Source organism: Mesoplodon bidens (genome assembly GCF_964165515.1).
Source record: "Mesoplodon bidens genome assembly, chromosome: 6".
NCBI lineage: Eukaryota > Metazoa > Chordata > Mammalia > Artiodactyla > Ziphiidae > Mesoplodon > Mesoplodon bidens.
Window position 1 is genome coordinate 78,071,043 of NC_138162.1, and position 20,910 is coordinate 78,091,952.

General features: G+C 44.6%; 1 protein-coding gene across 5 annotated transcripts in view; it reads left to right on the forward strand.

Annotated features, from left to right (window-relative positions):
- The window catches only part of TJP2 (tight junction protein 2), a 134,346-nt gene that overhangs the window by 35,592 nt on the left and 77,844 nt on the right, over nt 1-20,910 (forward strand). The window contains exon 1 of one of the 5 annotated variants that reach the window (XM_081238177.1): nt 12,749-12,804. The exons of 2 other annotated variants lie outside the window; for them this stretch is intronic. Coding sequence is in view for 2 of the 3 variants with exons in the window: in XM_081238174.1 (XP_081094300.1) it covers nt 13,213-13,272 (60 nt within the window). In the remaining variant the exon portion in view is untranslated. Of the gene's footprint in view, nt 1-12,748; nt 12,805-13,128; nt 13,273-20,910 lie in introns of those variants that run through there. 2 more of the 5 variants (XM_081238174.1, XM_081238173.1) reach the window with 2 other exon arrangements.

The following is a 20,910-nucleotide window of genomic DNA, read 5'->3' on the forward strand; positions in this document are numbered from 1 at the left end:
ATCTTTCCTGGAGAATGTTCCCTGAGCACTTGAGAAGAAAGTGTATTCTGTTCTTTTTGGATGGAATGTCCTATAAATATTAGTTAAGTCCATCTTGTTAAATGTATAATTTATAGCTTGTGTTTCCTTATTTATTTTCATTTTGGATGATCTGTCCATTGGTGAGAGTGGGGTGTTAAAGTCCTTTACTATGATTGTGTTACTGTTGAGTTCCCCTTTTATGGCTGTTAGTATTTGCTTTATGTATTGAGGTGCTCCTATGCTGGGTGCATAAATATTTACGATTGTTATATCTTCTTCTTGGATTGATCCCTTGATCATTATGTAGTATCCTTCTTTGTCTCTTGCAGTAGTCTTTATTTTAAAGTCTCTTTAGTCTGATATGAGAATTGCTACTCCAGCTTTCTTTTGATTTCCATTTGCATGGAATATCTTTTTCTCTCCCCTCACTTTCAGTCTGTATGTGCCCCTAGATCTGAAGTGGGTTTCTTGTAGACAGCATATATACGGGTCTTGTTTTTGTATCCATTCAGCCAGTCTGTGTTTTGGTTGCAGCATTTAATTCATTTACATTTAAGGTAGCTATCAATATGTGTGTTCCTATTATCATTTTCTTAATTGTTTTGGGTTTGTAATTACAGGTCTTTTCCTCCTCTTGTGCTTCCTGCCTAGAGAAGTTCCTTAAGCATTTGTTGTAGAGCTGGTTTGGTGGTGCTGACTTCTGTTAGCTTTTGCTCGTCTGTAAATGTTTTTTTTGGGGGGGAGGTTTTTGCCATATGCAGACCTCTCACTGTTGTGGCCTCTCCCATTGCGGAGCACAGGCTCCAGACACGCAGGCTCAGCAGCCTATGGCTCACAAGCCCAGCCGCTCCGCAGCATGTGGGATCTTCCCGGACCGGGGCATGAACCCACGTCCCCTGCATCGGCAGGCGGACTCCCAACCACTGCGCCACCAGGGAAGCCCTGTAAATGTTTTAATTTCTCCGTCGAATCTGAATGAGATCCTTGCTGGGTAGAGTAATCTTGGTTGTAGGTTTTTCTCTTTCATCACTTTAAATATGTCCTTTCACTCCCTGCTGGCTTGCAGAGTTTCTGCTGAAAGATCAGCTGTTAACCTTATGGGGATTCCCTTGTGTGTTATTTGTTGTTTTTCCCTTGCTGCTTTTAATATGTTTTCTTTGTATTTAATTTTTGACAGTTTGATTAATATGTGTCTTGGTGTGTTTCTCCTTGGATTTATCCTGTATGGGACTCTCTGTGCTTCCTGGACTTCATTAACTATTTCCTTTCCCATATTAGGGAAGTTTTCAACTATAATCTCTTCAAATATTTTCTCAGTCCCTTTCTTTTTCTCTTCTTCTTCTGGGACCACTATAATTTGAATGTTGGTGCCTTTAATGTTTTCCCGGAGGTCTGTGAGACTGTCCTAAATGCTTTTCATTCTTTTTTTTTTTTCTTTATTCTGCTCTGTGGTAGTGATTTCCACTATTTTATCTTCCAGGTCACTTATCCGTTCTTCTGCCTCAGTTTTTCTGCTATTGATTCCTTCTAGAGAATTTTTAATCTCATTTATTGTGTTGTTCATCACTGTTTTTTTCCTCTTTAGTTCTTCTATGTCCTTGTTAAATGTTTCTTATATTTCTCCATTCTGTTTCCAAGATTTTGGATATCTTTACTATCATTGCTCTGAATTCTTTTTCAGGTAGACTGCCTATTTCCTCTTCATTTGTTTGGTCTGTTGGGGTTTTACCTTGCTCTTTAATCTGCTGTGTATTTCTCTGTCTTCTCATTTTGCTTTACTTACTGTGTGTTTGGGGTCTCCATTTCACAGGCTGCAAGTTCGTAGTTCCCGTTGTTTTTGGTGTCTTCCCTCAGTGAGTAAGGTTGGTTCAGTGGGTTGTGTAGGCTTCCTGGTGGAGGGGACTGGTGCCTGTGTTCTGGTGGATGAGCCTGGATTTTGTCTTTCTGGTGGGCAGGACCACGCCCGGTGGTGTGTTTTGGGGTGTCTGTGAACTTATTATGATTTTAGGCAGCCTCTTTGCTAATGGGTGGGGTTGTGTTCCTGTCTTGCTAGTTGTTTGGCATAGGGTGTCCAGCACTGTAGCTTGCTGGTCGTTGAGTGGAGCTGGGTCTTAGCGTTGAGATGGAGATCTCTGGGAGAGCTTTCGCCTTTTGATATTACGTGGGGCCGGGAGGTCTCTGGTGGTCCAGTGTCGTGAACTGGGCTCTCCCACCTCAGAGGCTCAGGCCTGACACCTGGCTCAAGCACAAAAACTGTCAGCCACCTGCCTGGTTGGCGGGAGGAGTCTTGGTAAAAAGCAGATTCTGGGGAATTCCCTGGCAGTCCAGTGGTTAAGACTCCGCGCTTTAACTGCAGGGGGCACGAGTTCGATCCCTGGTTGGGGAACTGTGGCAGGCACCTGACACTTGAGAGAGCAGAAGGGTTTAAAGTCAGAAGAACTGGATGAAGTGATGCCTCAGTCACTTGCTGGTTGTGGAACCCAGGCACAGCCCAAATCTCCCTCAGCCTGTTTCTCACATTAATGGAAGTTTGGAAGAAGTTGATTCCAGTCCTCATGGATGAGTTTGAGGGGTTCAAGGCTTCAGTGGAGGAACTACCTCCACTCAGCCCAAGGGCCGTTCCAGTGTTGTCGGGCTCTGCCTGTCACTCGTGGCTGGTGCACCTCCTTCCCGGCCCTCAGCTGACCTGGAAGCAGACACGAGATGTTCTATTCTTAATTTCCTTCTCAAACCAGCCTAAATGTTTTAAGCAATGTGTTAGTCCTGCACTTGTATTTTAAATACATTTTCTTGGAATTATTTCAGCATTCAGGGGTTCAGGCAACTTAATTGTGTAACTCTAGAGATTTCAGACAAATAGTTTTGTCAGTACCCAAAGAATAATTCCATATTTTCTTTTCTAAGTATTTAAAATGAAAGAGCATTGCTCCAAATACATAGATACAAAGACTTTGTCATTTTAGGAATTTAAGCAAACTTTCATTGTGATAAATTGGTGTACCATTGAAGTGGAAGAAAAATAAAAATAAGAAGTGTTTATTTTTACTTTTGAATGTGTTAGTTATAGTCTACCAGGTTTTCCAAACAAAAATTAGAGTGCATGGTTCACTTATGAAATCAGCAAGACAGAGTGGTGGCCATTGGCCTATCTCTGGAAACCTGAGATGTCTGGACATTTTAAGTATAGGACATAGATGAGTAATATTCCATCTAGGTTCTGAAACATAAATTTAATTATACTCCTGCATGTTTTAGAGAGCCCAGAACCCAAGAATTCAAAGATGACTAGGGGCTTGTGAACCCAGATCCCCACCTCTCTGTTACTTTTCACAGCCACATTTCTTAAAAGGAATCTCTGTACTTATCACCCTTTTTCCTCCCCATCACCTGCCTCTCTCTTCAGCACTTCATCCTCCACCTATTCCAGACACTCAGGGATCCAGTAACTGGCTTCAGGTACCCTCTAGGCTAAGCACAGCACTACCTAAGGAAATTTTCATGGACAAGGGCTCTTCCGTGGCTGAGATATGCAATTGAATTTTCAATCAGCAGTTACATTGTGTGTGTGTGTGCTGCCTTTATTGGGCCCCTGGTGCTGTGGCTGTGTGGGGAAGGCTGGAGTAAGCTTATTTTATTATTCCCATTATAATAAAATAATGCAATTAGCTTCTGGTTGGGAGGAGTGTCATCACTGGAGCCCTGATTTTGGTACTTCACATTTTCATTAGTTCAGTGGTTGGTGACAGTGATTTTCACTTCAGCCAAAATTTTGATTCATTTAGAGGTAATCTGATTGTAGGGCGAGATTAGACAAAATACCCTGGACAGGAATTCCCTATTGCTTGCTTCTCTCCATTACTCTAGGAATGTGGGAAATTACCTTGATGCAGTCTTAGCCTCCAAGGACACTGCCAGGCAAGCTCTCCCAGAGATTATGAGACAGAAAGGCTCAGACACCAAAGTCGGGTATTGCAGTCACACGATTTATTCAATTTGAAAACATGCAGTGAGAAGCAAGGGGAAAAGATTCGAACACTTTAACATAGTTAGGTTAGGATATTAATAGGGTGAAAAGTCCATACTCTGGAACCTGTGCTTGCAATCTTTATATGTCCTGTCTCTGTGCGGTGTCAGCTTTCCCCAGTGATGGTGTGGTCACAAAGAACAGACCTGTGGTTGAACAAGTGGTCTTAGCAGATAAAAGGTGTCTGAAGCCAGCATAGGCTTGCTCCATCGGAGGGATGCAGGGCAAGTATACCTGGCCAGTAGCTATAGCTCACTAGTAATTTGTCTGCGTTTTGGGGCAGAGTATACATGGGACCAGAATTGGACATAATGGGTGTCACCAATGGGTGATCAATTTAGGATGATTTAGCTGTCAATCTGGAGGCAACATGAGCTGGGCTCTATTATGTATCATTAATATTTTATTAGATAGGGAATATTTATTATTAACAATAATATAAAGTTATAAAAATATATTATTATCTTATATTATATCTAAATGAATACAATTGTAAATTAGACATTATTACATTTATTAATATTTTATTCAATATGAATATTTATGATTTACTTTGTCCTTCCATCAGAACCCTTCTATTTATAAGTAACATTCTTATTTGTTTCATTCTTTTCATCTATATTTAACATAAAAAACACTCCATTTATTTTGTTTTTTAACATGTCTTACACGTTACTAACATACTATGTACACTATACACATCTTTTTAAAATATATATATTTATTTATTTAGGTTGCACCATGTCTTAGTTGCATGCGGACTTCTTAGTTGTAGCATGCGAACTCTTAGTTGCGGCATGCATGTGGGATCTACTTCCCTGCCCAGGGATCAAACCTGGGCCCCCTGCATTGGGAGCACGGAGTCTTACCCACTGGACCACCAGGGAAGTTCTGTACACTATACACATCTTATGAATTGTACCTGAGTCTTACAAACCACTTGTTTTCTCACTGTCTATGGAAAATCTTAGGAGTTTCATCCATCTGATTTTTACTTTGTCCTCTACACCAGTTTCTAAAAGAAATTTAAGGTATTTATTCAGCAAATTATGGTATATTCATACAAATGAAATATTATGCAGCTAGAAAAATGATAATATAGATCTATATTGCCATGAAAAAATTAGTCAAACAATATTCCTATGTGGAAATAACAGGTAGCAAAAGAGCGTGTCTAGTATAGTCCCAGGGGTATAACATTATGTATGATACCTATATGCTTACCTGTGCATGGAGGTACCTGGAAGGATGCTCATCCAATTATTAACAGTAGTTTGCTCTGGATGATGACACTTTAGTTGCATTTTACTGTTTTTTGTGTGATCTGCTGTATGGTTTGTGCAAATAAACAAGTATCATTTATTTAAAAATAACTGAAATCCAAACATATGTGTATATACAAATACGTATGCAAATCAGCATACCAAAGGATTATAATATCAGACCCTTTCTTTTGTAAACCAAAGATGTTTTGCAAGTAGAGAATTATTTTCTGACCTTCGAAATGTTTTACCTCCTTTCAAAATGGTAACCTTCCTGTCTTGGGTCAGAGAACTGTAACAATGTCCCTTTAGCAGAATGTCCTAAAACTCCCTGATGATAAGACTCAGCCTGGTGGGTACCTGCTAAAAATGTAAATTTCCCCAGGGCCCTTCTCAGATCCACTGAATCAGTATCTCAGGGAGGGACCTGGGATGCCTCAGGTGATTCTTATCATCAGGAAAATTTAGAAAGCTGTTCTTATAGAAACAAATGCTACGCGCCATGTTTCAAGCTTTAATGAATGCCTCTTGGAAGTGCCTTTCCCAGGCCCAGCTTCCTTTGTTTTAAGAGGCCTGCACTGTTTTGCATGGCTGCCCTGGAAAACTGTTTGCAGCTTTTTTCTAAGGCCCCTTTCAGGTCTGAGGATTCTTTGACAGTTAAGGAGACACTTCAACAATTTCAATCTGTGTCTATCAGGGTACTGAGTTCTTAGGGCTAGAGGATTCTGGTGATAATTTTTTAAAAGAAATTCATGTGTTGCCAGGGTCCCCTCTGGTCTCCCTGGAGGACTTGTGTATCACGTGGACAGTCCCCTGGGCCTCTCTCACCTTAGATTCCCTCCCTTGCATGGGAGATGAGGGCATTTTTCCTTAAAAAGGAAAATTATTACCTTATTAAAGTGTTTTTCTTAAGGAACTTATTCTGGGAGAGGGACCACTGGAATTCTTAGCACCAGAATCATATTTGAATTGAGAATTCTAATTACTGGCTCACTAGCTGGAGTCAAACGACATTTGCGGCATTTACCTTTCTAATATTGTACAGGAAGATTTTCACAAATATTCCCCAGCATTGTTTGTTCAGTTGTTGTGTCAGCAAAACCCCTCTTAAGTTCTGTTAAAAGGAGCCAAAAAGAAAACAACAATAATAACTACCAAAGACCTACCTCTACCCCAGCTGTGTGCAATTGTTTTATTGCTGTAGAGGGGAGGGGCCGGAGAGCAGTGATGAGAATGGGCTTTGAGTCCAATAGGTCTGGAGTCTTACCCACCATCGGTGATGACCTTGGGCAAGCTGCTTTCCTCCGGGAAGTTTGGTTTCCTCATCTTAAAGTAGGGCAATAATGCCAAATATACAGGGGCGATGGGAGGGTTTGCATTAAATGAGTTAAAATAGTGTTTGAAAGATTTGCGGCACACAATGTGCATTTGATCAATTACTTTCTATCCAGGTTTTTTTGTTTTTTAATGGAGGGTTAACAAGCAGCACCTGTCCCTGAAGAGTGGATTTTATATATTCGGCAATGTAAATAGTAGTAAAATAATTTTTAAAAATGTCAAAACACAGAGCACAGTGCCTCTAGGACCCAGGGCACCTTGCCAGGAGGGGAGGGTTCCCCCACAGGCAGAGCGCTCTCTCTAGCAGGGTCTGCCCAGATGAGACCATACCCCAGAAAGTGCTTCTAGGATCTCCAGGTTTGGAGTTGGATTATGCTCTATCTCAATTCCCTGTTAATCAGGCTGAGTACACCTTGCCTTGCCTACCAGCCTGAGCACACCCAGACCAGCCCCGTAAGTCTCCTAGAAGCCTGCCCATTGACAGCCTTGCACCCCAAGGTCAGCCCAGACCACAGCCACCTCCTTCCAGCCAGAACTCCCCCTGTAACGCCAGGCTGGGGCCTCCTCAGACTTATAATCCATGCAGCTGACTCTGAGTTGCACAGCTAATTCTTTTGACAACTTTGTGGCCAGGTGAACCCATTGCGGAGTTCTTACACAGGGCGGGGCGGGTATGGGGGATGCTGGGGTTTGGAGTTTGTGCCACTGGCAGGGAGAGGAGAGGTGAATAGAAGGCAGCATCCATTTAGAACTGAGAACTTTCTCTCCCTGTTAAGTCTGATTCCTGATGTTTTTTCATCCTTTTTGCTCTTACTCTGACACCTTTTCATTGTAGTGATGATAGCAGCAATGCTAACATGTTACCAATAGTGGTAATAATGATGATGACGATGATGATGTTTAAAAAGAGGGGGCTCTGGGCTTCCCTGGTGGCACAGTGGTTGAGAGTCCGCCTGCCGATGCAGGGAACATGGGTTCGTGCCCCGGTCCGGGAAGATCCCACATGACGTGGAGCGGCTGGGCCCGTGAGCCATGGCCGTGAGCCTGCGCGTCCAGAGCCTGTGCTCCGCAACGGGAGAGGCCACAACAGTGAGAGGCCCGCATACCAAAAAAAAAAGAGGGGGCCCTTTCTTGGGCTGTTCTCCCTTCCTGCTGTTGTTCCTCTCTGGTCTTCGCTTCCCCTAAACAAACCCGTTACCCCCCCCACCCCCTTTCATACCCCTGCACTGGGCTCTCTGAAACCCTTGATTCACAGTAAATGAAACACTCAGCTGGCCTCCACCTCCTTGCTTTAATTTAGACTTGGCTTTCTCCTGAGGGCATTGCTTCCTGATAGCCACCTCAAGGGATGCTTCCTACTTTAGATGGAAAGAGACATCTAAGCAGGAGCTGGCTCTGTGGTCCAGGCAGAGAAGCTCCAACAAAGCCTCTGGGGCAGGAATGAGCTTGGCAGGGTCTCAAGAGTGACAACTACAAAGAAAGGCCAGTGTAGCTCCAGGAAGTGAGGTTGGGAGTGTGCAGCCTGAGCTGTGCTTGGAGAAGGCAGCAGGGTCCACTCATGTAGGACGTGGAGGCTGGCTTAGCTCAGGCTGCTATAACAGAACACCACAGAGAGGGTGGCTTAAACAACAGACATTTACTTCTCACAGTTCTGGTGGCTGAGAAGTCCAAGATCAAGGTGCTGGCAGACTTGGTTCTTAGTGAGGGCCCTCTTCCTGGCTTGTGGACAGCCACCTTCTCGCTGTGTGCTTACAGGGCCATTCCTAGGTGCACGCACGTGGAGTTAAACTTTGAAAGTGAGCAAGTGTAACATTAAATAACAAAATGTGAAGCCATGAGGGGCAGAGCAAAACTTTGAATGCCTCTCTCCTGGATGTTCTTTTAGGGGCTGTGGGTGGCTGCTTGTGGAAGAAGGAGTCCTTTAAGTGAATATGCACAGTTATTGGCATGGTCCTTTGATTTGGAAAGCTAAGGGGATGCCGGGCCTTGTCTCCTGAAAAGTGCCCTTTCCTCAGGCAGAGTTTTAACTGTCAGCACTTCAGTCGTACATGTACTTGAGCAATTCTTGTGCCTTGTCATTGTTTGTTTACATGTCTTTCTCTTCATGCTGTGAGCAAGCCCCCTGCTTTGTGTGTGTGTGTGTGTGTGTGTGTGTGTGTGTGTGTGTGTGGTACGTGGGCCTCTCACTGTTGTGGCCTCTCCCGTTGCGGAGCACAGGCTCCGGACGCGCAGGCCCAGCGGCCATGGCTCACGGGCCCAGCCACTCCGCGGCATGTGGGATCCTCCGGGACCGGGGCACAAACCCACGTCCCCTGCATCAGCAGGCGGACTCTCAACCACTGCGCCACCAGGGAAGCCCAAAAGTGTTAAGTTTATTACATTTATTTGAGGTCTTCTGACTATAATTTAAGGATCTTACACTGTAATACATAATGACAAGTTTTGAAAAATTATCTATTGCACAAACAGTAACTACAATTTTTTTAATAACTACTATTTAAAAAGAAAAACACAATCCTATCCATTCATCAAAGCATGTTCTCATATACTTTCCAATTCTTTTCTTTTCTTTTGTAATTTCTTGGTTATTGCCATCAGCAGAATAGATACTTTTTTTTTTTGGCTGCACTGCATGGCTTGTGGGATCTTAGTTCCCCAACCAAGGATCAAACCCATGCCCCTTGTAATGGAAGCGTGGAGTCTTAACCACTGGACTGCCAGGGAAGTCCCAGACTTCTTTATATAATTTTAAATGATGGCTTGCTGTGCCAATTAAGTTGATTTGCTGTAATTTAATAGCCCTCCATCCTTGGACATTGATGGTTTCCATCTTGTGTTATAAATAGGCATACAGTGAAGTGCTGTCCCACCTCCCAGTCACCCTCTGTCATCTAATCTCCAGTCCCATCTTGCCATTGAAAGAGCGCTGGCCAGGATGAGCAGTGGTCCTCTTCCTGGTGAATGTCTTCTGTTGTTATCTTAGTTGAGCTCCTCAAAGTTCCATGTTGGCTATTCTTCCCTTCTTGAAATTCATTCTTCTCTTGACTTTTTGGACACCCTGCACCAGAGGATTTTTTCCTTCCCCTTCTGGCAGTTCCTCTTTTATCTCTATTCTGAGGACCTAAGCTTGCCCCTTAAATATTGGCATTCCCAGGGATGGGTTCTATCCTTACTCTTCTCCTGCCTCAGTCTTCATCACTTCTCTGAAAAGTCTCATTATCTCCCATGACTTCAGCTTTCTTGATACATTGGCGATTTCCAAATCTCTTCCTCCACCTCAAATCTCTCTACCCAAACACTCATCAATACCTGGCATATAGTAGATACTTGAACATCTCCACCTGGAGAACTCATAGTCCTCAAAACTCAATCAGTCCTTAATCGAATTCACCATCCTTCCTCAAGCCCCTCTCAAAATCTGCTCCCACTCCTGTGTTTCCTATTTTGGCAAAAGGCACCGTCATCTACTTAGTTAAGCCAGAAACCTAAGAGTCACCGTAGGCTCGCTTCCCTCTTCCTTACCTCACATCTGATCAGGCAGGCACCCAGTCTGCTGATTACACTTCCTTAATTTCTCTTGAAGTGGCTCCTTTTGTCTAACTTCACAGCCACATCATCTCTCACCTGCATTCCCACAAAAATCCTTTTTTTTGTGTGTGCTGGTCTTGTCATTCTTACTGATGTCCCTCCCCACAGCTCCCACCCAACTCATCCATCTTCCAAGAAGCTGACAGAGTGATCTTTATAAAATGCCAGTCTAATTCCACTTCTATTGTGTCACAGTAGAACACTGCCCCTGCTTGCCTGGACAGCCTTACTTCCTGGCATCTCAAGAGCAAGCCCATGGTCTTCCTTCCTTGTTTCTCCACTTGTTATTTATTGCCTTCACCTGGAAAGCTCTTGCCCCTCTTTTTGTCTCACACTCATTCCTACGTGTCCTTTAGAATGTGTAAGTACCTCGTTTCTGGAAAGCCTTCCCTAAACTCCATACCCCTAGTCTGGTGAGGAACACCTCTCCTGAAAGCCCCCAGACTACCCTGAGTCTGCCAGGAATGTCAACACTTACGTGGTTTCTTATTATTTACTGATTGTCTATTACAATAAACTGAACTCTCTGAGGATAGAGCCTAAGTCTTTTATGAGGGGGTTCTGACTTGACAGAAGGTGTTTGGTAATTACTTCTTGGATAGAAGTTCTTCAGAGAAAAAAATTCTAGGAGTGGGGTTCACATGTGCAAGCCCACATGTGTAAAATATGTACTACTATAACTTGTTTTTCCAAAGAGTTGTATTGATTTATACCGCCACCAGCAATGCTACTGTATCAATTGAATCACTTTTTTTCAACACCTGAGTCAGAACTATGTATTGTGCCAAAATATTTGTATTTCTACTGTAAAAATATGTCATCATTTGGAGTAGTGTGATGCAATAGAACTTTCTGCAATGATGGAAATATTCTATATCTACACTGTCCAATGTAACCACTAGCCACATGTGGCTACTGATTGAGCACTGGAAATGTGACTAATGTGACTAAGAAACTGAATTTTTTGTTTCCTTTAATTTTAGTTAATTTTTTAAAATAAATTTATCTATTTTATTTATTTATTTTTGGTTACATTGGGTCTTCGTTGCTGTGTGCGGGCTTTCTCTACTTGCGGCGAGTGGGAGCTCTTCTTTCTTGTGGTGCGCGGGCTTCTCATTGCAGTGGCTTCTCTTGTCGTGGAGCTCAGGCTCTAGGCGCGTGGACCTCAGCAGTTGTGGCACACGGGCTCAGTAGTTGTGGCTCACGGGCTCTAGAGCGCAGGCTCAGTAGCTGTGGTGCACGGGGCTTAGTTGCTCCGCAGCACGTGGGGTCTTCCCAGACCAGGGCTCAAACCCATGTCCCCTGCGTTCGCAGGCGGATTCTTAACCACTGCACCACCAGGGAAGCCCTAATTTTAGTTAATTTAAATTTAAATGTATTCGATACTCACATGTGGCAAGTGGTTATCATATTGGACAGTGGAACTCTAGAGAGAAAAAGGAAATTCAGCAGATATAATTGCTACATTCTGGGTTCCTTTGTTCCTTTTTAAATGCTTAGTGGTGTAAGCTCATGCCACTAAGGTGTGACCAGTTCACAAATGCTGCCATTGTTATTATTTGTCCACACCGCCTAATTTGGGAAACATTTTTTTTAAATGGCTCTTTCAACAGGAGAGTGACACCTTACATCAGGAATACAGCCAAAACGTCTAATTCTGGAGACTTGAAGGAAAATGGGAAATGTTACTCACAGTGCTTTTTATTCAGAGGCAGGCACTTAGCCATTCCAAAGGAGGCCAGAAGCCTAACACTTTCAGAGAGGCATCTGCTGTACTTGTTTTTCCACATAAACTGCCAAACTTGTTTTGATTAGGCAGGAAGTGAAGCAACTTTTCGGGGAGAGAGCCCGGCATCTGTATCTTGTCAGCTGGTCAGATCAGACCTTTTTACCTTTTACCTTCTTGTGAGTCTAGGCCGAGTTTCGCTTTTCAACTTAAGAGCAGGATGGGCCATACTTTTTTCTCTTACAACATGGTTTCCTTAAGATTTCAAATCCAAGATTATATTTGTAATCAGTGTACCTGTTTTGATTCTCCAAATAATTTACATGCCCTTAAAATAAGGAAACGTTTATTTATCGTGCACAATTCTTTATACATAGAGGACTCTAAAACGAATAAATGTACTGAGTTGAATTCGATGAATCCTGCCTGATAAGCATTTGTGACCTACTTTTTTAAAGAAAGCCTTTGAAAAGCTGGTGAGGGGAGAGGAGTTTTAATCTCTTTACTGGAGTTATTGGAAATGTGCCAAAGAGATAACCTGGAGTATATTTTTCTCAAAAGTCGTGTTTTAAACGTAGGGGTAGTGTGTGTGTGTGTGTGTGTGTGTCCTCTAGGCAGGACAGAAAAAACTTCTCGGTTCCTTTTCGAAGAGAACTCGGAAGGAGGTTCTGCAAACCTCTCCAGAAAGGGTTCATACAGGATGCGCACGCGACCTTGAGGGAAGAACCCGTGGACAAACAGGCCGCCCAGGGCTCGCTGCTACACGCAAACTTGGAGAGCTCCCCCGGCGGGCGCCCGGAGCCGGACCTGCTGCTCGCAGAGCTCGCCGCGGAGCGAACCATCAGGTCCGCCGGTGGGGGGGTTGGGTGTCGGGGCCGCGGGACGCTCTGTCCTCGGGGTCCCCCTGCTGCTGCCGCCCTCCTTCGTCCCCGGCCGGGAGTCGCGCGTGACACGGCCCTCTGCGGGGACCTCGAGGGCGCGGCGCCGGCGAACCCTCCCCCGGGTCGCGCAGGGGTGGTAGCGGCCCATTTGAGAGTTTCCCGGGCCAGGCGGCGGGCGCCGAGGCGCTGCCTCGGGCCGGGGGCGGGCCGACGCCGCGCCGAGGGGGGAGGGACAAAGGGGTGGGTTCCCGCGGGCCGGCACCTGGCTAAAACCCGGCTGCGGGTCGGAGCACTGACCTGCCGCCCGGAGGAGGAGGAGGAGGTGGAACTGGGTCCTGGACCTGCGCGCCCACGCGGGACCCGCGCCCGAAGATGCCGGTGCGAGGAGATCGCGGGTTTCCACCCCGGCGGGAGATGTCAGGTTGGCTCCGAGTAAGTGCCCTCTTGCGTCCCGCTTGGTTGGGAGAAGGGTCGTGAGGACGGGGCATGGGAGCGCGTGGTGGGCTTCCCAGATGCTCATTAGGTGGCTGGAATTCTCCCATCCGGAGGTGGGGTTGAGGGCAGGGACTAGGTTTCACCGAACAGAGGTGGTGGCTTGTGGCCTCCAGGGCTTCTGGACCCTTTTCTCTGTTCTCTAAAGTCACTTGGATTTCAGGTTAAGTCGCGAGTAGGGAAGACTGTCTTGAACTCTGTCTTGGATCGCTACTACTTCGGAGGCATCTCGTTGTTCCTGTTGTGTCGCCTGCCCTATGCCTTTGTGTTTTCCTTCTGTGTTTCAGACCGCACTCTACTTGATGCAAAATTACAGGCGTGTGTACGTGAGACAAACTGACAACTCTCTGGAGACCAGAATCCTCTCTTTCCCTTTTAATCAGTTGCCTCTGCAATATAAGTAAAAGTTATTTGCAGTAGGGAATGGATGTGTACTCTGGTATTATCTTACCTGTCACCAGTTGCTTTTCTTTTGTGTCTTCATTTGTAAAGTTTCTGCTTTACACAGTAGGTTATTTTAAGTTATAAATAATCAGGGTTTTGACTACAGGGTTTTAACATTCTTGAAATGTGGATGAACTTGGGAGTGAATACTCCAGGGCTTAGTAATGGAAAGGAATACAGCCTCCCACCTCTATTTTAGCTTCAGTTCTTAGGCAGCGCTGCTTCCTTGGCAGCTGTCTGGCCTGAGTAATGGTTGTGGTTTCCCTGCAGTTCTCAGCGTAGACAAATCCCATCCTATTGCCCTCCCTCCCTTCCTTCCTTCCTCCCTCCCTCCCTCCCTCCCTCAGCTAGGGGAATCCCAGCAGAGAAGAGGCCCTTTTCCTCAGATCTCTAGGTGGTCTGTGCTGGGTGCGTTGACAGTCACCTTGGGAGAACAGGTCCACCTGTGTCAGGATTATTCCTGGGAGAGACAGTCTACACGCAAACCTTGGAAGTGGACCATTTTCATTTTAAGTGAGGAGTTACTAGTAGTGATTGCATTTGTGGCAAAATGCCATGTAATATCTTGCCTGAGAGAATGAAATATGGTTATTCAATAAATTTTCATGAACAACTTCGCTTCAGTGTGGGGAATACAAATGTTAAGAGTGTGCCTCTACCATACTGTCTTGTTGGGGAAGAATGCAAATAATTAAGACTCTGATGCATTCCAATTAGAAGCATGAACAGGATGCTGTAGTTTCCCCTCTCTTGGGAGACGAGAGAAGGAGGGTGCTTTACTAAGGCAACGGTGGCTTTTGAGGTGTTTCTTGAGCTTTTTCAAAGCTGCTGTCAGAGATTAATGAAGGGAGATTGTTTTCCCCCTGAGTTGCTGCTGTAGCTTTTTCAGGACCACACAGCTGATAACTTAATGAGCGCCCACTTGTGCTGGTCCACTGTGAGCAGGTGGGGTACAAGATAAGCAAGACTCAACTTCTGCCGTCAAGAGTCGTCTGTTTGATCTGAAAAGTTTAGATGTTTTTTAAGACCCTGCAAACTCTCTGCTGGGATACCTGCGGCTTAAGGAGGGAGTATGCGATACAGATGCACACTCTGCAATACAGAAATGCAACAAAGTGTGGGTTTGTTCTGTGCACACTCCCTTCAGGGTTTCTTTTTGGGAAGAAAGTTTGCCATTTGAACAGATACCTCACAGGGTAAGCCAGCCTAGAAAATGGGGCTAATAACGCGTCTCTAAGACGAGGACTGAGTGAAATGACATAGGGTGCCTGGCTAGTGGATTCTAAGTAGACAGTAGCTAGTATAGTCATCCCTCAGTATCCCGGGATGGCGGGGAGAATGGTTCTGGGACCCCCCTCAGGTACCAAAATCCAAGGATGCTCAAAGCCCTTTATATAAAATGGTGTAGTATTTTCCTATAACCTAAGGGCATCCTCCTGTACACTTTAGTTTTTTTTTTTTTTTTTTTTTTTTGCGGTACGCGGGCCTCTCACTGTTGTGGCCTCTCTCGTTGCGGAGCACAGGCTCCGGACGCCTGTTCAATGGCCATGGCTCACGGGCCCAGCCGCTCCGTGGCATGTGGGATCTTCCCGGACCGGGGCACGAACCCGCGTCCCCTGCATCGGCAGGTGGACTCTCAACCACTGCGCCACCAGGGAAGCCCCTCCTGTACACTCTAAATCCTCTCTAGGTTACTTACAGTACCGGATACAATATAAATATTATGGAAATAGTTGTAAATACAATGTAAATGCTGTGTAAATAGTTGCTGGTGTGTGGCAAATTCAAGTTTTGCTTTTTGGAACTTTCTGGAATTTTTCCCTCCCTGTATATTTTTGATCCACAGTTGGTTGAATCCTTGGATATGGAGGGCCAACTGTAATAAGAACCAAAACAGGTGCTGAAAACTCTATTAAGTGCTGGGCTCTGGGTTACTAAGGACCGATAGGAGGTGCCAGGTATGTTAGGGCAGTTGCTGAGGGAAAGAGCAAGAGATGCTCACACTCTGTTGAAAGGCTTTAAATGCCAGGAAGAGAACTTTGAGAAAAAGAAAAAAAAAGTCACAGAAATCCCTAATGTATTAATGACTTGACTTTTCCTATAAAGAAGTGAACCAGTTTCCCAGTAAACAGGGCTACCCCACGCACCCTACACAGGGAATATTACTCTTTTGGGGGCTCTCATATGCTTAAGACCCAAAATATTTTAGCATCACCCCCTGGGGAGTTCCATTTGCAAGGGTTTCTGCCTACATTTGTTTACCTTTTAATCTGATTCTTTGTACATTGACAAAAGGTCACAGCCAGACATTGCTCTTATGCTGGAGAAGTTCCTGGGAATTCCGAGGGAGATAAAAGCCGTACAGTGACTTTTGAGTTTAGCAAGGTTTTCTCTCCTGAAGAAGGCTTTCTTTTTAGGAGACAGAAAAGTTTTTGAAACTAGGCGGGGCCACTGTAGTCCTGTGTACTGTCATATGTTCCGTAGTTAAAAGCTATGCAGATTTGGCGGGGGTGTGGCCTGAGGTATGGGAGGGGCTGATGGGGTGAAGACTCAGGAAGGGTTAGTAATCACGCTGAAACTTTCAACATACCTCTACCAAGAATATGAGCCATCCGGGAATTCCTTGCCTAAACCCTAAAACAAATCCCATTGAGGAGTTGTGGCTGCAGATTAGCTTATCGAGGTTGAGAGCTGACACCCTATAAAATGCCTTATTGATCAGGCTCTAAGCAGTAATCGGGGCCAACAAGTGCTGGCTGGAATGGCCTTGGACCAGCCAGCCTTGGTATTGAGAGGCATTTTCCGTTGAAAATTGGGTGGGTGCGGCAGAATGATTATCTCACGTGTTTTACTGAATTGTTTCTTCATCCTAAATCCAAGGGGCAGGGTCAGAAACATACAGTCAGACAGAGGTCAGATTTAACACCTATTTAGTGGGTTAAAAACTTCGATGTTTTACATGGGCTTTTTAAAAAATTTATGTATTCATTTATTTATTTTTGGCTGTGTTGGATCTTCGTTGCTATGCACGGGCTTTCTCTGGTTGCGGCAAGTGGGGGCTATTCTTCACTGGGCTGCATGGGCTTCTCATTGTGGTGGCTTCTCTTGTTGCAGAGAACAGGCTCTAGGCGCATGGACTTCAGTAGTTGTGGTACGCAGGCTCAGTAGTTGTGGCATGCAGGCTCTAGAGCAGAGGCTCAGTAGTTGTGGCGCACGGGCTTACTTGCTTCACGGCATGTGGGATCCTCCCAGACAAGGGCTCGAACCTGTGTCCCCTGCACTGACAGGTGGATTCTTAACCACTGTGCCACCAGGGAAGTCCCTACATGGGCTTTTTTAAGGTTAAAAAAGAAATGTTCCCTAAAACGATTTAGAACCTACTTCGTCCCCACAGGAATTTTTATGACGACCCTTGTGAGAGAAAGCTCGTACAGCTAGCAAATTTATGAGGGTCTGAGGTGGTATTCCCATTAAAAATTTTGCAAAAACTGTATAACAGCAATGGAGAAAAGTTATCAGCCACTCAGTCCTAACATCCGGTATTGGCAATAGCTAGTTCCAGGTTTGAAGGTTACCTAGGAAAGCAGTCGATTAACTTTGTACACTGCCTATGGCACCGTGTGAGGAAGAGAGTTCTGAGTTGGAAAGTACCTGCTTCCACTTTTGCAGCTTGATTAGGAAATGCCCTTCTTGGAACTTAGCGTCTGACTGCTAGAGCCTGGACAGGCCTGCATGGGCCTTCCCATGACGGTGACTGTTTCATTCGGGGTTTTTTTTTTTTTTTTTTTTTTTTTTTTTTTTTATGCGGTACGCAGGCCTCTCACTGCTGTGGCTTCTCCTGTTGCGGAGCACGGGCTCCGGACGCGCAGACTCAGCGGCCATGGCTCACGGGCCCAGCTGCTCCGCGGTATGTGGGATCCTCCCGGACCGGGGCACAAACCCGTGTCCCCTGCATCGGCAGGCGGACTCTCAACCACTGCACCACCAGGGAAGCCCTCATTCGGGTTTTTTAAGGGGGCTCGCGCCTCCATCTTCCAAAGCTGTGTCAGTCTCGATAACCTGTGAACTCAAAAGGGAGACTCAGGGCTGTCATATTGAAAAAATGCCTATTAAATTAAACATTTTCTCTGCCTTTTTTGCTGTCTTCAAAACAGTGTTGTTTCCTAAGTGTGCTGTGCAGACAGATTTACAGGTGGCACAGGGAGGGACGTAGCCCATTCTTTAATTACTGTGCATGACCCTTGTAGTTCAGGACTAAAAAACATAAAGCCGGTCACCAAACTCATTTATTTCATGGATAGATTGCTTAGAATGAGACAAAAATAAGTATTAAATAAAACGGTGAGTTCGATTTAAGAAAAATAGTAAATTATCAGGATGAGTGGTATGAGAATAAGGCCAAAACTGTGAAGATGGCCCTTGAAATCTGAGATTTGGAAAATACTCTTAAAATATGAGTGTGACGTTTAGGTATGGAGCGCTAGGTGTACCTCAACTGCACCTTCAGGAAAGTCGGACACAGGATGGCCCAGAAAAGCCAGGAAAGTTGAATTTGATGGACTTTGTGTCTTAATGTGTACGTATTGCTCTTGTCCACCCAGTTCTCTCTGTTGCTGCAGACAGTGTATTCGTGAAGCGATTTAATGTCTTCCCTAAGTCTCATTCCTCTCTTTGCTTCCCGCAAGCCATTCTGCAATTTTAAAGTCTGTTGGTGTGACATTTGTGATAGGATAGAGTGAAAAGGGGGGAAATGCTTTGGCACTCCTGGGGGACATCACCATGTTACCAAGTGTATCGCAGTCACCATCCGTCAGCGCCTAAGAATACAGAGACCCGAGCAGCCTCACATGTAATGCATCTAACTCTTTAAAAATGGAGCTTTCATTGGGTCTGCAGAATAGGCTTTAACAAGGATTGTTGTAGGAATTGGAAGTCTTGAGGTAGGAAAAAAGAAACCCTGCCGTGACCTGGAGAAATGAGCAATTGAAGTTCATGTTCAGGATAGGTGAATAAAACCACAGTAGAAAACACTTTGCTTCAGTCAGCAAAATCCCTAATTGTGTGTGCGTGCACACTCTTTATGAGAAGTGCTAGGCCTTCAATTAGTAACTTTAGTCATTTAAAATCAGTACAGTTATTTGTTTAGTACCTCTGCCAGATGGTTAAAGTTAAATCAGGTCTTTAACCTTAAAAAACATAATGCAGCTTTTCTTAGTCACTTATACACCATTGTGTGTTGCAAACCATAGCAGTATAAATTCCAGTAATCATGAATGTTTATTTTAACTTTCAAACTAAATATTTAGCCTGATTAGAATATTCATAGATTATAGGTTCTACTTGTGTTTCTCTTCCCCCATCATTGTGTATGAGTGTTGAGGGGTTGGAGAGTTTGGAGGGTGGCAGGAATGGTAGTAGTGGTGAAAGACTCTTGATAGATCCTTTGAGAGTAAAATATTTGTTGCGTGTTACACAGGAAGCTCTACTGACCCCAGAATTTCAAATTATACCATTAATTATGGCAAAGACTTCATGTCACATCCTTGAATACAAATGTTTCCTGAATTTTACCCATATGCATATGTAAACATGGATTTCAGAGTTAATATGATAATTATTATTTGTATTGTAGACTTTACTCAGCCATATGGAATATATACATTATGTTCACAAGAGAAAGTGACATCATCTTCGAAAACTAATTATAGTATGCTTCATTTGACAGACAGCCTATATAAACATGGGACTAAATATAGAGCTATATATTTATAGTTAGTGACAATATAGTTAGTGACAAGTCAGAGTCATTTAGGGAGAATATATGTAATACATTGTGGGAGAGAATTATTGGGATAGCTTGCTGGTCGGTAAGAGTTATTAGGCCGTAATTAATAGATAATGATTAGAATCCAGTTGTATCTTTTTTTTTTCTTTTCTTCTGCGGGGGAGCGGTGCCGTGCCATGCTGCTTGTAGGATCTTTGGACCCTGGCTCCCCTGCAGTGGAAGCCTGGAGTCCTAACCACTGGAGAGCCAGAGAATCCCAGAATCCAGCTGTATCTTTGCCACTGTGTGTGTTAGAAAAACCTTTGATAGAGATGAGAGAACACTGCAGATACTCTAGACGTTGTCACTTAGTTGAAGGTGAACCGGGGAAATAATGCATTCTAGTCATCAGTAGGATTTACTGAACTCCTCTTCTAAGACTTGTAGCTTCTTGGAGCTTTGTTCTTCGGAGGAGGAAATAATGTTCCAAGTGTAGCTGTTTGTTTCCATTCGCTGAGAGCCATTTCTTATAAGGGAAGTGTTCCAAGTCCTAGGCTGTGGGGTTCCTTCTCTGCCTCCTCTTGCCCGGAGCACCTGGGAGCCTGGGTGACAGGGAGGAGGGGTGATGTAGCTGTGCGAGGCAAGTAGCCCGTTCTCAATCCTAGGAAGGCTGTTGCTAAATATATCTAGTAAAGCAGAATGAAATTCTCTGAAGGAGTTAGTATTAGCGAAACTCATCCGGACTTCCCTGGTGGCTCAGTGGTTAATAATCCACCTGCCAATGCAAGGGACACGGGTTCGAGCCCTGATCTGGGAAGATCCCACATGCCGTGGAGCAACTAGGCCTGTGCGCCGTAACTACTGAACCTGCCCACGAGCCACAACTACTGAGCCCTAGAGCCCGTGCTCTGCAACAAGAGAAGCCGCTGCAATGAGAAGCACTGCAACGAAGAGTAGCCTCCGCTCCCCGCAGCTAGAGAAAGACCGCACACAGCAACGAAGACCCAATGCAGCCAGAAATAAATAAATAAAAGTAACAATTTAAAAAAACCCATCTGTAAAATAAAAACAACAAAACTCATCATTTCTGCTTTTGAAAAGAATGAATAGTTTAGAAGAAACTTCCTGATGAGCTCATTTTTAGAAGTCCAGTTCCTCCCTTACCCTTTTTCACTCAGGCTGAATCAGTTGCCTCCTGGCCTGTGACAGGTTAGCGTGCACATGCCAGTGTTTATTCGAGCCCTTATCACATCTGCCACATGCCAGTCATTTCCCGTCAGCCGTGAGCCCCTCCCTGGTCTGAGTCATCTTGGTCACCCCAGAAGCTGACAGGGCACCAAGCACATGCACTAAGTGTTGACCACTTTGTA